At 48.2% G+C, this 16,941-nt stretch overlaps 2 protein-coding genes across 11 annotated transcripts in view; one reads left to right on the top strand and one right to left on the bottom strand.

Moving 5' to 3' along the window:
• Window positions 1–6,893, bottom strand: part of LOC106504538 (uncharacterized) — a 77,764-nt gene extending 70,871 nt beyond the window's left edge. For all 3 annotated transcript variants that reach the window (XM_084970045.1, XM_084970044.1, XM_084970043.1), the window contains exon 1: window positions 5,977–6,893. In XM_084970045.1, the coding sequence (XP_084826171.1) occupies window positions 6,479–6,889 (411 nt within the window). In that variant the 5' untranslated portion in view covers window positions 6,890–6,893 and the 3' untranslated portion in view covers window positions 5,977–6,478. The remainder of the gene's footprint in view (window positions 1–5,976) is intronic.
• Window positions 6,894–6,979: 86 nt separating this feature from the next.
• CCDC88C (coiled-coil domain containing 88C) overlaps window positions 6,980–16,941 on the top strand; it is a 129,047-nt gene continuing 119,085 nt past the window's right edge. For all 8 annotated transcript variants that reach the window (XR_014811290.1, XM_084970006.1, XM_084970012.1 and 5 more), the window contains exons 1-3: window positions 6,980–7,157; window positions 7,916–8,016; window positions 15,384–15,492. Coding sequence is in view for 6 of the 8 variants with exons in the window: in XM_084970006.1 (XP_084826132.1) it covers window positions 7,098–7,157; window positions 7,916–8,016; window positions 15,384–15,492 (270 nt within the window). In the remaining 2 variants the exon portion in view is untranslated. The remainder of the gene's footprint in view (window positions 7,158–7,915; window positions 8,017–15,383; window positions 15,493–16,941) is intronic.

Below are 16,941 nucleotides of genomic sequence, written 5' to 3'. Positions count from 1 at the left end.
AAAACACTTGACAAACCTCAACATCTGTTTATGACAGACACTCACAACCAAGTGGGTAGAGAGAAAATAACATACTGATAAAATCCATCTATGGCAAGGCCATGACTAACACCATACTCAACGGTGAAAACCTGAAAGCTTTTCCTCTAAGGTGAGAAACAAGATAGAGATGCCTACTTTCATCACTTTTTCAACACAGTACTGGAAATTCTTGCCAAAACAGTTAGCCAAGAAAAAGATGTAAAAGACATCCAAATCTGAAAGGAAGAAATAAAACTGCTACTGTTGGCAGGCAATAATGTCATATATAGAAAACCCAAAAGACCCCACCAAAAACACTATTAAACAAATAAATGAATCCAGTGAAGTTGCAAGATACAATATCAGTACACAGAATCCATTGTGTTTCTATGCACCAATAACTATTAGAAAGAGAAATTAGGAGTCCCTGTTGCAGCTCAGTGGAAATGAATCTGACTAGCATCCATGAGGACACAGGTTTGATCCCTGGCCTCGCTCAGTGGGTTGGGGAATCCAGCGTTGCCGTGAGCTGTGGTGTAGGTCGCAGACACGGCTTGGATCTGGTGTTGCTATGGCTGTGGTGTAGGCTGGCGGCTACAGCTCCAATTCGATCTCTATCCTGGCAACCTCCATATGCCAAGGTTGTGGCCCTAAAAAGCAAAAAAAAAGAGAGAGAGAGAGAGAAATTAAGGAAACAATCCCATTTAAAATTGCATTAAAAAGAATAAAATACCTAGGAATAAATTTAACCAGCAAGGTGAAAGACCCATGCACCAAAAACTATTATGACATGGACTGAAAAAACTTACTCAAGACACAAATAAAATGGAAAGATATTCCATGCTTATGGATTGGAAGAATCAATAGTGTTAAAATATTCAAACTATCCAAAGCAATATACACAAATTCAATGCTATCCCTATCAAAATTCCAATGGCACTTTTCACAGAAACAGGAAAACAATCCTAGAATTTGTATGAAATTACGAAGACCATGAATAGCCAAAGCCATCTCAAGAAAGAAGAACAAAGCTGGAGGCATCATGCATCCTGATTTCAAACTATATCATAAAGCTATAGTAATCAAGATAGAATAGTATTGAATAAAAATACCACATACATCAATGGAACAGAATAGAGCCCAGAAATAAACCCACTCTCATATGGTCAATTATTTTATAATAAAGGAGCCAAAAATATGTAATGTGGAATGTGTCCTTTCAATAAACAGTGTCTCTTCAATAAATGGTGTCGGGAAAACTGAACAGCTACATGCGAAAGAATGAAACTGGACTCCTATCTTATACCACACACAAAAATTAACTCAAAATAGATTGAGTTGAATGTAACATCTGAAAACTATAAACCTGTCAGAACAAAATGTAGGCAGTACCCTTTTTTTTTTTTGCTTTATAGGGCTGCACTCTCAGCATATGGAGGTTCCCAGGCTAGGGGTCCAATTGGAGCTGTAGCTGCCAGCCTACCCCAGAGCCACGGCAACGCGGGATCTGAGCCACAGCTCATGGCAATGCTGGATCCTTAACCCACTGAGCAAGGCCAGGGATCGAACCCACAACCTCATAGTTCCTAGTCAGATTCATTAACCACTGAGCCACGACGGGAACTCCTGACAGTACCCTTCTTAACATCAATCCTGGCACTGATTTTCTAGATCTGACACCAAAAGCAGAGGCAACAAAAGCAAAAATAATCTCAAACTGATAAGCTTCTGCACAGCAAAGAAAATCATCAACAAAATGAAAAGGCAACATATAGAATGGGAGACTATATTTGCCAATCATATATCTGATAAGGGATTAATATCCAAAATATAAAGAATCTCATACAACTCAAAAACCAAATAATCCAATTTAAAAAATGAGCAAGGGGAGTTCCCATTGTGGTGCAGTGGAAATGAATTCAGTTAGGAACCATGAGGTTGCAGGTTTGATCCCTGGCCTTGCTCAGTGGGTTAAAGATCCGGCAGTGCTGTGAGCTGTGGTGTAGGTCACAGACATGGCTTGAATTTGGCATTGCTATGGCTTTGGCGTAGACCAGCAGCTACAGCTCCGATTAGACCCCTAGCCTGGGAACCTCCATGCGCCACAGGAGCGGCCCTAAAAGGACAAAAGACAAAAAAAAAAAAAAAAAAAAAAAAAATGAGCAAGAGCTCTGAACAGATTTTTCAAAAAAAAGATATATGAATGGACAACAGGTACATGAAAATATGGTCAACATAATCAACAGGGAAATGCAAATCAAAAATATGAGATATCACCTCATACCTGTCAGCATGGCTAGACTCAGAAAGACAAGAGATAACAAATGCTGGCAAATATATGAAGAAAAGGACCCTTGTGTCCAGTTGGTGGGACTGTAAACTGGTACAGCCACTATGGAAGCCAGTATAGAGCTTCACCAAAAAATTAAAACTATAACTACCATGTGATTCAGTAATTCTATTTACAGTCTATATATAAAGGAAACAAAAACACTCCTTCAAAGAGATATCTGCACCGCCCCTATGCTCACACAAGAATTGTTTACAATAAGCAAGACATGGAAACAACCTAAGTATCCATCCATGGATGAATGGATAAAGAAGTCATGGAATATAAACACATGAAATATTATTCAGCCATATAAAAGGAGGAGATTCTGCCACTTGGGATAAACTGGCATTGCACTAAGTGAAATAAGGCGGAGTGAAAGACCAGTACTGTATGATCTAACCTGTATGAGGAATCTAAAAAACAAAGAACAATACTCCCAACAAAACTCACAGGGAAAAAAAGATCACATGTGTGGTTATCAGAGGCAGAAGTTGGGGGGAGGAGAAATTGGAGGAAGGTAGTCAACCAGCACAAACTTCCAATTATAAAGGAAATAAATACTTGGGATGGAATGTACAACTTGATCACTATAATTAACATCGTATGGTATACACCAAAGTTATTAAGACAGTAAATCCTAAGAGTTATCATCACAAGTAAAAAAAATTTTTTGTATCTTTATGACATGATAAATGTTAACTAAACTTACTGTGATAACCATTTCACAACATACATAAGTCAAATTATTATATGGTACACCTTAAATTTATACACTGCTATATGTCAATTATATCCCAATAAAACTACAAATATTTCTTTAAAAACCTACTACCAAGGTACAATAATCAAAACAGTGTGGTACTGGCATAAAGACAGACATAAACACCAATGGAATAAATAAAGAGTCCAGAAATAAGCACGTTCATATACAGTTAAATGATTTTTGACAAGAGTGTCAAGACTACTCCATTGGGAAAAGACAGGCTTTTCAACAAATGGTGCTGGGAAAACTGGACATCCACATGCAAAAGAAGGAATTAAACCCTTACCTAATATCATACACAAAAATTAATGCAACATATATCAATGATCAAAAAACAAAGAGCTAAAATGATAAAACTCTTAGAAGAAAACACAGGACAAAAGCTTCACGACATTGGATTTGGTGATGATTTCTTGGATATAACACTAAAGGTACAAGCAACAAAAGAAAACAGACAAACTGGATTTCAAGAAAATTTAAAAACTTTGTACATAAAGAAACCCCATCACAAAGTAAAAAGGCAACACAGAATGAGAGAAAATGTTTACCAATGACATGACTGATAAGGGATTAATACCCAGAATATATGGAGAAATGCCACACTCAACAATTAAAAAGCAGCAATCCCACTAAAAAATGGTCTTAAATAAAAAAGTACTGAAATAGACATTCCTCCAAAGATATATAAACAGCAAATAATCACATGAAAAGATGCTCACCATCACTACTCATTAAGGGAAATGCAAATCAAAAATACAATGAGATACCACCTCATACTCTATTACGTAGTACAGCAGGATGGCTACTATCAAAAAAAAAAAAAAAAAACAAGAAGTTTTGAGGGGGACGTGGAGAGAGTGGAAGCCTTGAGCACCACTACTGAAAACAGTACCTAAAAATTTTTTTAAATATAATTACCATATGATCCAGCAATCCCACTTCTGGTTACATATCAGAAGAACTGAAAGCAAGGTCTCGAGGAGATTCGTGTATATCCGCGTTCCCAGTAGCATTATTCACCAAAGCTAAAACATGGAAGCAACACAAGTGTCCATCCACCAAGGAACAGATAAGCAAAATCTGACATATACATACAATGGAATTTTATTCCGCCTCAAAAAGGAAGGACATTCTGCAATATGCTACAACATGGATAGATCTTGAGGACATTATGGTAAGTGAAATAAGTCAGTTACAGAAAGACAAATACCGTATGAGTCCACTTATCTGTAGGACTTAAGAGTAGTCAAAATAATAAAGACAGAAAGTAGAATTAGAGTTGCCAGGGGCTAGAGGGAGGAGAGACGGGACAGTTACAGGTTGAGTCAGATTTTCAAGATGAAAAGAGTTATGGGGAATGGATGGTGGCACGGTCTACACAGCAAACTTAATACTACTGAACTGTATACTTCAGTGGGTTTAAGATGGTACATTTGTTATGTGTTTTTAACACAAAAATTTTGTTATGAGATATACGCTCATTATAATGAAAATTAAATATGAAGACACTAATAAACAGCCACTCTCCCGCCTCCTCAAAGTTGTACAAACAATTTAAGCTCCTATCAAATATCAGAGATGCTATTAGCTTACAATGCTGAGCCAGCATTTTTAGAGAGGGGGAGAAAATTCCTCTAACAGAATGAAGAAAATAATTAAAATACTGCTTCTAAGAAGCAATGTATAAAAGAAATTATTTTTGTGCAGAAGTGAACAAGAAAAAAAAATTTTAAATAAAGGGTTGAGTCTCAAACAGATGGAGCGAAGGCGCAGGATTGGTTGGGAGGGATGCAGGGGGTATGCAGGGCCACCGCTTAGTGGTTAGTAGATGGTCTGGGTGTTTGCTCTCTGAAGTTTATGCCCCAACCCAATGGAGACTGAAGGGAAACAACTCTCATAGTAGCAGTAGAAGTGGGCAAAAGATGAAGGAGAGACAGTGAGGAAGACAACTTTTATAGACCCTTTTTACAATGCATCACCTTGAACCTCAAAATTACCTTGGAGAGTCATGCAGGGAAAACGTCTGATTTTATGGAGTTAAGTGGACTTCTAGAAGAGCCTTGTTCAGGTCATCCAGCCCCTTGAAGACTTTCAAACCTGCATCCTGGGCACCATCCAGTTTACCTGACCATCTGCCTCGCAAGGGAACAAGGACACCGACTCGGCTCCTTCTGAATGAGGTGAGGTGGGGCTGAGCTGATGAACTGCTAAGGGTGAACGAACAGAGCAGTTAACTGACCCCTAAACAGAAATTCCTGACATGGTTGTGGCCCAAGGACTGTCAATATCCCCAGGGACAAAGTCTCTTACCAGGAAGGGCGATGTTTTACCACAAAAAAAGCAGTTGTTCTACATATTTCTTCATCAAATTGAAGACCCCCCTCTTTGTCTTTGCAAAAGAGTTGAGGTTAATGAGTAAAAAAAAAATTGGCCGCACAACACAGAGATAAACATTTTATCTATTTTCCAACTGATTTTACAACATAGACAATTAAGTAATAAGAGAATAAGTGAATTTCTGGTGCACAAGAAAACCACATAAGCTCAAAACGTAAGTTCTTCCGCCGTCTTCCGCTTTTTTCCCCCGGGTCACCCAGACTTCTATACTGTAGGGACTCCAAGCCCAATAAGGTACCACAGAATGCGGCCGCAATACCACACTTCACCGGCAGATGCCGCAGCCTCAACACTTAACAGAGTCAACTTTCAAGTTACTGACAATCACACCAGCAGCCATTTACTGCCTACTGTATACTTGCAGGCAATTACACTCGCGCTTCGGATCAATACCACACCGGTGTGCTCAGATAATTAAGTCGTATAAAGTGTTTTGAACTGAATCGAAGTGTGAAATTATTACCAGCCCAAGATGGGGTGGCAGAGGCCACCCGGAGTCCACCGCAGCTGTCTCAGCAGAGAGGTCTGGGCCGGGGCCCAGGCCTGTTTTCCTTGTCCTTTCCTGTCGCTTGCCACTAAGCTGCTGTTTCGTTCTCCAAGCTGGAATCTGGTATTTAACTCCTCTCCGGCAAAGTGTAGGTGGTGTTAGGAGTCAACCGAGGGGTGCCATGGCTGGGGCAGGGCCCAGCTCAGGGTAGCCACAGTACTGCGGGAACTTCTAGAAAGCTGACAGTCTGGGAGGTGGAACTGTGGAGCGCAAGAGGTCTAACCTCAACACAAACTTTCCTCCTTAGACCTCGGGACCTGCGCCCACAGGCGGGCGAGACTGAGCCCAACACGTGAGGCGCGCGGGCTTGGCTCCCACGCCACGAACCTGGGCGGGGCTTCGGCGGCACCTGGCGGCAGGGGGCGGGGTGCTCTGCGCGGCGGATGGGCTGCACCTGCCCAGGGCCTTCAATTTCCGGCTAGTGAGCTCCGCTGGACCCCCAGCGTGCGGCGCACAGGGGCCCACCTCTGCGGGCAGGGCTCCCCGGGACCCCGTGCCCTGGGCGAGCACCCGGGGAGGCACAAGCCGGGGCCAACGCTGGCGCGCTCCGGCCCGCACTTGGCGCGGTGGCCCCGCGGCCGACGCACGCGCGCAGGGAAGAGCCACGTGCTGGGGCCCTAAGCGCTCGGCCGCCGCGCTCCGCGTAGGCGTGCGGCTGCAGCCCCACGTGCGGGCAGCCCGGACGCCCCCTCCCCCTACGCACGTGCGGGCCACCGCCCCCTCCTGGCGCCCAGCGCAGCCGCGCCCGCGCCCCGGCTCCGGTCCCCGGCACCGCGAGGCGGCGCGCCGGCCGCCCAGGGCCGCCGAGGGGCGGGGCCGTCGCCCGCATTGTTCCTCCCCGAGCGGCGGGCCCTCCCCTTCCCCCAGTCCCGGGCGGGGCGCGGGGCCGCCGAAGCCGCGGAACGTGGGCTCGCGCCCCGCCTTTGTCTCCCGGGCGCGAGCCGCCGCAGCCCCGCGCCGGCCGCCAGAGCCGCTTTGTGCCGCGGGCCGCGGGGGACGAGGACGCGGGGCGAGGAGCCGGCGGGCACAGCCTCAGCATGGACGTGACGGTCTCCGAGCTCATGGAGCTCTTCCTGCAGAGCCCGCTGGTGACCTGGGTGAGTGTGCCCGGCTCCCTGCCCCATTGTTGGGGCACCGGCTCCTCTCCCGCCCGCCTGCGGTCGCAGCAGACCGGTCCCAAGCGGGTCCCCGGGTAGCCCCTGGGACGCAGAGGACTCATGAAGCGCCCCGGCTGGCTGTGGGGTCAGTGTCCGGGGTCTGGAGGTGTTTCCAACTCTAGAGCCGGCGCGCCTGGTGCAGGACCCTGCCGCGTTCCTGGCCCAGCCAGGGGCCGAGAGGGTACACCTGTTCTCCCCCTCCCCTCCCCCGGACGTTGGGCTGGCCGCCCCGGAGCGGCAGGGTCCCAGTGATCACCCTGGCCCCTATGGCTTGACCTCTCGAGGAAGGGGCCCACTCCCCCAAAATATCCTCGTGTAGCTCCTGAACTCCTGAGACCAGCGGGTGCATGGCGGTGAGAATTAGGGGATTCCGAGTGAGAACGCGTACAGGCTGGGGTGGGCGCAGTGATTTCCAATGGATTCGAGACGTGAGAAATTTATTGAAAGGTCCCTTTCATTTCTTTCTTTCTTTCTTTCTTTTTTTCCTCTCTCAGACGCCGGAGAAAAGTGGCCAGGAAGTTTTCTTTCTACTCTGTTGCCTGGCGCGGGGGAGGGGAGCGAGGCCCTGGAGAAGGGTGCTATTGAAGGGTGGGTGGCCGTGGGTGATGCCCTTTTTCCTACAGGAGCTCTGCTCGCCTGGCGGGCTTGAGACTGTGCGGGTGGGGGTGACTTCCTGCTTTTGCACCCTGTCACTGCAGGTGAAAACTTTTGGCCCATTCGGAAGCGGCAACCAGGACAACCTGACAATGTACATGGATTTAGCGGACGGCATCTTTTTGAATCAGATCATGTTGCAAATGTAAGTTATCTTCGAGGAAGAAGGAAGGAATGTAATTGAATGTTGTAGAAATGGCGTGGGAAGTTGCGGTGGAGGGTTCTTTGCACGAGGAGCCTCGGGTCTCTCAGTGTTAAGGTGCCTCTTCATTTATGAAGAAGGAAAAACTGGACAGTGCTTTGGCAGCTTGTTTGATGACAGAAATTTGGAATTGAACGACTGTCATCCACATGGTGTAGAGAGTGCAATTGACTTTCCACTCAGGGGCTTAATTGTTGTTTGAGCAATGACACGACAAAAACCCTCTTTCTTTTTGGGGGCAAGGAACTGTAACGAACGAAGAGTGTCTGGTTACAGGAAGTGTTGGGTGGGACCAGAGCATCTGCGAGTGACTATAAAGTTTCATTTGAGGTCAGGACACCTGTTCCTGAGCTCCCTTTCATCTTGCATTTCAAGTTGCTCCTGGAGCAAGTGCAATTGGTTAAGTCCCTTCTCCTGCACTGGATTGAAAGTCACTTTGTTGGGAGAGGCACAGGGAGCCAGAATGCTCTGGTACCGTTTTGTCTTGAAGCTTGGGGCTTAAACACGGTCTCCGTGGAAGTTACACTTGCTGGCGTGTTTGACCACATCCTTTCCTGTTGCCGGCTTCTGCAGAGCCTGTCTGATTGACAGCCTGCCACATGTAGGTGTTGGCTTCCACCGCTGCATTCTGTTTTTAACTCAGAAACTGCAGGGAACATATTGGAACTTCGTGTCAGTATGATTCACAGGCACTTGAGGCGAAATAAAACATCCTAATGTTATCTTCTGGATCAGGCTGCCAGTGCTCACCTACTCACCTGCAGCTAAGCCAATTGTCATGCTCCAGCCATGAACCCATTAGCTGATGAGAATCAGCTTTGTTTGTGGCCCACGTGGTAGGAGAAGTGGTCAGCTTTGGTGTATTCAGAAAGTGGTTTTTAAGTAGATCTCCCTGCAAAGACCTGTTTTAAAAAATTTCCCGAGACCATCGCTCTTTTAGTTTAGTAACTTATTTGATGTCATGCTATTGGAGAGACCGCTCAGTCTTAATTTTTTCTTTTTGAAAAAGGCACTAGCCTTGTTGTCAGCAATCTTGTGTTTGAGTAGATTCTAAAAAGACGAATCTGTGGTCAGCTTTGGCAACACTTCTCTGAGAATGTTGATGAGAATGGGTTTTCCTGGGGTTGTCTCGTGGCATATTCACGTTCGGGCAACTCTTCTCCCCTCATTCTGTTAGACCCCAAAAATTGCTGGATTTCCTGGGTGCAGCAACCAGTGAAACTTCAGCCTGTCCTGTTTAATTAAAAAAACCAGCAGTATCCCCGGCCTTTTCATTCAGCTTTTACACCCAGGCGAAGGGAGAACAAAAGCTCTGGGACTGTTTCTCTTTCTTCCCTGACCTTTGGAATTCCTGAAGCGTTTACCACTTGCTTGTAAATCAGGAAAGCCTGTTGGACCATTCCTTTGAGAAATGCCAGCTCATCACTTGTTCACACTTGGCCCGTGGCTGATTTCAGTTTGAAGGACTTCTCCCTTCCCCCTGACCATTTTCAATGTTATTTTCTCCTCTTTGATGAGCCAAGGTAATCATTCTGCAAGTTTGCAGCTCTTCGGGCCTCAGGCAGTACTTCTGGGTCCTCTGGCCAGGGTTAGGCACCTAGGAAGGGACAGCGGGAAAGCTGGGTGGCTTTCCAGAAGGAGGAGGTCAAGGAGAGGGAGGCACCAGCAGCGTGCGGATTACTGGCTGGGTGATGGGACTAACCCTGCTCCAGGTGATAGCTGTCAGAGCATCCTTTGCTCTTGGAAGCGGGTAGGGGTCACCTGGAAACTTCTAAGGGTGGTAGAAACGTTCCGTCTGTTGACTGGAATGTATTTCCTTTTTGAAAACTCATCAGGTTGTAACTTAAGATATGTGCATTTCATCCTACTTAAAAAATGACCCCAGTTTAAACAATATTAAAAGCATTTCAGCCCTCCTATGAGTTTATGCGGGCTCTGTCCCTCTGGGCACGTCACTCAACATCTCCGTCTCCTCCTCTGTAAAGTGGGGAGGGAAGTACTTCCCTGAAGAGGTGGTTGTGAGGATTAAACAAGTTGACGTGTTAGCAGGTAGCGCAGTGCCTGCCACTTCATAGGTGCTGATGTCAGTTATGTATTTGCCTTTACTGGGCGGGGGGGGGGCGCCCCTCTGTGTATGAGTTCCCAGGCCCAGCTACAGGTGCGACCAAGGCCACAGCTGTGGCAACTCGAGAAGCTCCCCAGCTTATTGAGCCCACGGGGGATCCCCTGTATCACCTTCTTCATCCAGAAAGGATATGAGGCACCTTCTAAGAGTTCCTATTTGGGTTTTTTTGTTTTGTCTGCTAGATGACTGAGTAATTCTTAGCCTCTTCAGTGAGATCTCGGGCAAAACTGGACTCTGGGACCCACACCCCAGCCCCATACTCAGCACCATATTTAAGCCAAGTCTCTTGTTTTCATTTCTGCCAAGTGGAGGAATATTGGGCTCACAGGCAGGGCAGGGACACGGCTGTTCTGCCTTATCTCGTCTGCCAGTAGCCCCTACTGTGTGCAGTTCGCCTGTTTTGATAAATTCCCTCCAGGCTGGTAGGACCTGAGAAACTTGCAGAGAGCAGTGTGCGCACACGTGTTGCTGGGGCTGGGATAAGAGGCGTGTTACCTAACACCTCAGAGCCATTTGCTCACGTGACTGCACCTGGGCCTTGTCTCTGGCAACGGAAGGAGGCCCCAGTAGTCGTCTCTTGGCCCTGGCCTCCCTGTGCCATCAGTGCTTGGAAGCAGGAAAGCCCTGTGGGCTCAACTTTCAAGGGAGGCCCAGGTCTAGGAGAATCCCTGAATGAAAGGGAGGCACTGGGTGGCGTGGATGGAGATGCGTGGGAAAGCCTGCTGAAGAGCACCTCTGTAAATGCAGTTTCTCAGGGTCCCTTCCGGTACCCATGTGAAGAACAAGGCGTCTGGCTCACTTTGGACACAATTTCACAATCTCTTAGAAAAATGAAGCAGCTTTGACTCTAGCACCAGGCAGCCAAGTTCATGTCTGCCAGGTACTATTCTGTTTCTGTGGGCAAGTTTCTTAAATTGTCTAAGCCTCAATTTCCTGATCTGTAATAAGGGGGATGCTATTTTACAGATGGGGGGATTAAATAAGATGATGCTTATATAGGAAATGCCCAGCAAATGTCAATCATCATTATTTATTTTTTTCTTTTTACCGCCATACCTGTTGGCACGTGGAAGTTCCGTGCTAAGGGTCGAATCAGAGCTGCAGCTGTAGTCTACACCACAGCAACACCAGATCCGAGCTGCATCTGCGACCTCTGCATTTTGCGGCAGTGCCAGATCCTTAACCCAGGGATGAGACCTGCATCCCCACAGAGACCTGCTGAGTCACAATGGGAACTCCAGTCATCACTGTGCTTAGAGTGAGGCCCAGAGCTGGGTTTGCGTGTTTGTGTGCCCGCATGCATGTGCTGATGTGCATCTGTACACCTGAGTGCAGACACCTGAATTGATGCAGTGCCTGTTGAGTGGAGTTGGGAAGTTAGGATTGGGGCTGAGAGCTTGTGCCTGGGCTAGGCCTGCATTAAATCCAACACCGTGCGCTTTCTTCAAACTCCTTTCTAACCCCTGGTGTAGATGCAAAATTACAGATGATATATTAATTATTCAAAGGTTACAAATATCCTCAGGCCAATGAGAGTTTCTTAAGTGTCTACAAAGCATTCGAAGGAAAATTTCTCCAGTACTCTAGAAGAGGAGTTATGTTCCCATTCTGCAGATGAAAAAGCTGGGGATAAAGGAGCAGATACTTGTTAGTTGAAAGAGTTTGTGTGGGTGCTAGAGTATTGGAGCAAAAAAGATTTTTACCTGTGAACTTAAGTGATATTCTTTTGTGGTGACAGCATGTACTTTTCATGGGGTCTTTGAGTCTAACAGTTACACAGAAAATTCACGTTCCTTGTGTCGGGGGTAGGAACATACAGATGAGCCAAATAAAAATTGCCTGTAATTTTTACCATATCAAGGTAGCATCCTTAATGTTCTGGTGTCACCCAGATGTGTTACTAGTGTATTTTTAGGTAAATAGGGGCTCATGCTGCGGTTTAACGTCTTTTTTTTTTTTAACCTATGATAGATTATCAGCATCGTCATCTGTATCAAGACATAGGTTCTTGATTCAGTTTTAAAATTAGGAAATCTTTGGAATATGACCAAACGTTGGGGGCTGGCCTTTTCACAAAGGAGGGAGGCAGGTTTGCTGTACATGTAAATTATAACTCTTTCAAGTTCTAGGGAGCGTTAATTTCTTTTTTTCTAGTTAGAAGTTTTTTTTATGAGAAGAAAGCCCTGGGGGCCCCACACTTTGGACTTGGAACTCTCCAAGTTTGGACAAGCTACCAGATGCTTTCTTTCTTGCACCCTTGTCTCTCTGCTGTGCTGATGTGAGGCTGTCAGGCTTTTGTCTTCCAGGTCTACCATGTAAAGAAGATCTTTATTATTATTATTATTTTGCTGTTTTTAGGGCCGCACCCGTGCCATAGGGACGTTCCCAGGGGTCTAATAGGTGTCCAATAGGAGCTACAGCCACCGGCCTACACCACAGCCACAGCAGCTGTGGCTGCATCTATGACCTGCATCACAGCTCACAGCGATGCCAGATCCTTAACCCACTGAGCGAGGCCAGGGATTGAACCTGCAACCTTATGGTTCCTAGTTGGATTCGTTTCCGCTGCGCCACAGCGGGAATTCCACGATCCTTATTGTTAACGCTGGCTTTTGGAGAAACAGTCTTGCCGTGGTTCTATGATGTCTTCTTCCCAGGATCTAGGACTACGTAGCAAGTTCATCACTGCAGACCTGACCTTCATAGAATGGTAACCTTTTAGGGCTGGAAGGATTCTACAGATGAGCACCCTAGGGCCCGGAGAACTTGGGCCAGTCCTGGGACGCAGACTGGAATTAGTGGCTACTGACCCATTTCCCACACCATGGAGAGGTGAGGGTTATGCAGTGCTGGGCAGAGCGGGGCGAGGCCTTCCGTAACTGTCCTTGACTTTGGTTGAGGTTTGTCTGCGAATCGCTCTTTACCCTGAGAGCCTTAGTTGAGGGAGGGAGTGTCCCTGGTGGTGGTGATCAGTCTGGCTACTCGTACAGTAGACGTGGGCTCTTGTGGAATGTCGTCCCGGTTGGTTCGTGCTTCCCAGAACTAGGGATTAGCAAAAGCAGGGATGGGCAGGGGCTTTCCGATCACATGACAGCCGCCCAGGCCCCAGCCCGGGGTGTGTGTAGTGCCTTTGCTTGTCCAGTGTCTGCCAAGACCCTCCAGCTCCTGGCACTGCTCAGGTGGTCCTGTTTGACGTAATAAAAGCAGGGCGCACAGTAACAGCAAAGCAGAAAAGGCCCCGCATGTTCTCTTAAGTTCTGTTATTTTAAGCAGCGCATTCATCACTTTCTGAAATTGCTTCTCATCTCTTAAGGTGTCAGTAGTAAAGGAAGGAGAATTACACTCTTAAGATGAATTATTTTGTCGTGCTAGCTACACTTCTGTAGCTAAGATACCTTTGTGGTTTGAATTCTGAGTGTCTCCTCTACTGCTAAATTAATTTCCGCTCAAGTGTTAACCTTTATTTTCTCAATGAATGGCTGCAGGAGAAACAGGTAACATGCAAATGGCTTGGCCAGACTCCATGACTGGGTGGGGACAATGAGGAATGTTGTCCCAGGACAGTTAAAGGAGGTCCTCTTGGAGTTCCTGTCGTGGCTCAGCGGAAATGAATCTGACTGCTATCCATGAGGACGCAGGTTCGATCCCTGGCCTTGCTCCATGGGTTAAGGATCCGGTGTTGCGGTGAGCTGTGGTGTAGGTTGTGGATGCGGCTCAGATCTGGTGTAGGCCGGCGGCTACAGCTCTGATTCGACCCCTAGCCTGGGAACCTTCATGTGCTGTGGGTGCAGCCCTAAAAAGATAAATAAATAAATAAATCTGATAAATAAATAAATAACAGCGGTCCTCTGGTTGCCCGAAGGTGCCCATGTGACTGTTTTAGGGCATTCAGGATGATGGAATAAAATCCGTGGTCATGGCTGCGTGAACTTCCTAAAGGGGCTTTGCACTGTACCCAGTACAGTATAGGGGCTCATGGTGTATGGATCAAATATTTACTTCACGGTTGAATTTCAAACAGCTTGGGTTATTCAAAGATTGTGCTTACAGCGACATTTGGAATACTTTCTACTTGTTGATTTTTTTTTCCCCCTGTTTGTCAATTTTGCATAAGTTGCTGGCTTTGAATGAGACGGATGGCGTTGAGCTCAATCTCCTCACCTCCCCCAGTTCCCCTTCCTGTGCTCTCAGCCATCGTCATTGTCATCGTCATCGAGGGGCCGGGCACCGTGTCTCTCCCGGCACACCAGCCCCCAGGAGGCTCAGCGCCCTTCACACAGGGCTCCGATGACAGATGAAACCGTGAAGACGGGCCTCATTTGAATGCGACGCCCTTTGTGGTGTCTTGGGACAGAGAGTGGGGGGGAGGGCTTTGTTAGCAGCACGAAGTGCATGGGGAGGTGGAAGCGAAATCCGGTCCATCCGTTCCTTTGAACATGTCCTTTTCAAGTGGGAAACATTTTTGACACTTTTGAGAATTTTTGAGAAATGTCCTGCGTGTGTGTAGATGGGTGACATTGCAAATCAGTTGGTTCACAGATTTCTAGTTTCCTCACAGCCAGACCTGACTTTTGCCTGAGATGGGACAGTAAATGACACTGGGGGGTTTTCCACATGAATTCTTTGTGTCTCTTAGCCTTTCTCATAGGGTGTGTTGTACCCCGCCGTGTCACGGACTCACAGTGGCGGTTTTTCAAGATAGAATTGTGTCCCTGGAATGTAAATCACAGACAAGACCAATTTGGTGACATAGGCAGGAGGCCCACGTGAACTGAACCATTAATGATTTTAAGGATTTTAAGTCAGAAAGTGTACCACTTTCCCCCTTTCCTTTCTTGATATTTTGCACAGTTTGCTTGGTTCCACTTTTAATCCTGGAATTATAGTTTGGGGTAGGGTATTGCTTTTTATGCAGTATGACTTTTTGGGTCTGTGGTGCCCCTCGGCTGTGTATGGGAGCAGCGGAGAGAGGAATAGCATTGATCAAGGGCCTGGGGCGGGCTCGGGGCTTGGGTGGGGGGAGGAGAAGGTGGTGTGACTCCCCCGAGGTCCAGTGATGAGGATTGGTCGCAGCCGCAGCGCAGCCTCAGCTGGGAGAAGACTAACTGCTCGGCGGCGGCTGGGACGGGCCGGGGGCGGCAGAGGCTGGGTGGTGCAATGTCCATTCTCGTTGTTCTTCCCCTAGAGACCCCAGGCCGACCAATCAACGCATCAACAAGCACGTCAACAACGACGTGAACCTTCGCATTCAGAACTTGACCATCCTGGTGCGCAACATCAAGACCTACTACCAGGTAAGGCGGTTCCCTCTCCGGCCCGGCTCTGCTGTGCGTCCGCAGCGCCGTTTCCCCACAGGAAGCGGGGAGGAAACGGTGGTCAGGCATCGACGAGCTGCTGCTTGGTGTGCTTGCACGTGTGTCCTTTTTATGGGCCTGGTGCGAAGGGTCAGAGGGGGCATCGCTTTCCTTTGTCCAGCGAGTGTTCTCGGGGTTGTGTGTAAAGTGTCGTGCCTGGTGCTGTGCGGGCCCCAGGGACGAGCCCAAGCCCCGGTGGCGTGGGGACCAGCGGCACTGGGCTCTGGGCGGGGCACCCTGGCAGGGTTATCGCCCACGGCTCAGCGCGTCTGTACAGGAGCGATTCAAAGGGTTGGTGGAGAGGAGGGACCACAGGAGGGTTAGACTCAGGCCAAGTGTGTAATCGGCCGGCCCCCAGCTGGCAGAGCGGAGCAGCGCGGCTCACGGTGCGGGCTGTCTGCGTGCCAGAGGCTCACAGATCTCGTTCGCAGATAGTCGGAGGGTCAGGCGAGAGGGCCTGAAGGGGAAGCGCTGTGACAGCCCCCATCCCAGCCTTGGGAAGGTTGGGCGGGAATCTTCGATGATGTTCATGACCTTTATTTGGCTGCATGGACGATGGGAAATCCATTCCACCTGCGCACCCTCAGCGCCCTGGCTGTCGAACTTAGTAATGAAACTCTCCCTCCATCTGAGTTTTTTTGAGCCTCCAGGTGAAGCCCTAGCAACTCTGATTGACCTGGGGGTTGAGGGACCCTAGTGCCCTCTGTCAGCCCCATCCTCTCCCTCCAAGGCATCTCTGAGTTCCCAGGACCTCAGGGAACACAGTTTGAGAACCACTGCTTGAGAGCCAGTCCGTTCTGTGCTCACGCTGGCTTTGCACCAAGCCCTCAGCGTCTGAGACCTCTCGTAACTTAGTCTTGGGTTTGGGGCTTGGGAGCATCTTCAGAGTCATGAGGTCCCTGTCGCCTGGAGGAAGCCCTCTGGCTAGCTGTGTCCAGCGTGTGGGTCCTCACGTCTGTCCTCACGTGTGGGTGCTCATTCTGAGATACAGTTGGGTTTGTGCTGTGGCGTTGGGCTGGATGCTGGGTCCAGTGTCTGCTGAGGGCTGTCATTGCTTGAATTTGAAAAAGGCTGGGAAAGGGAGGGAGGGGACAGCGCCTTGAGTTTTCTGAGATGCTTGTTGCCATTTTCCTCCCACGGGGGAGGGGGGCTTGGGGTGCCAGGATACTTCGCTTGTGTGGCCAGTTCAGCAAGCCACCTGTGCTCCTTCCATGGCCCGTTGGTAGCCCAGCACCGTGGGCACTCTGAGCAGCCTTCGGGAGGCTTGGACCAGCCTTGGCTTTTAGTATAGGTGCCAGCTGTGCGGAGGAGGGGGCCAGGCTTCAGGGACAGCTGGGTCCGTGGGGCTGAAGTGGGTTCGTGTCCTTGGGCCTGGCATGCCGTCAGCAG

This window comes from Sus scrofa, chromosome 7 (genome assembly GCF_054392235.1).
Source record: "Sus scrofa isolate SSC_HxYL_T2T_F1_AM1 chromosome 7, Sscrofa_HxYL_maternal_Yorkshire_Landrace_v2.0, whole genome shotgun sequence".
Classification (NCBI taxonomy): domain Eukaryota; kingdom Metazoa; phylum Chordata; class Mammalia; order Artiodactyla; family Suidae; genus Sus; species Sus scrofa.
The sequence above is the reverse complement of the archived record's forward strand: the minus strand, read 5'-3'. Positions and strand labels throughout refer to the sequence as shown.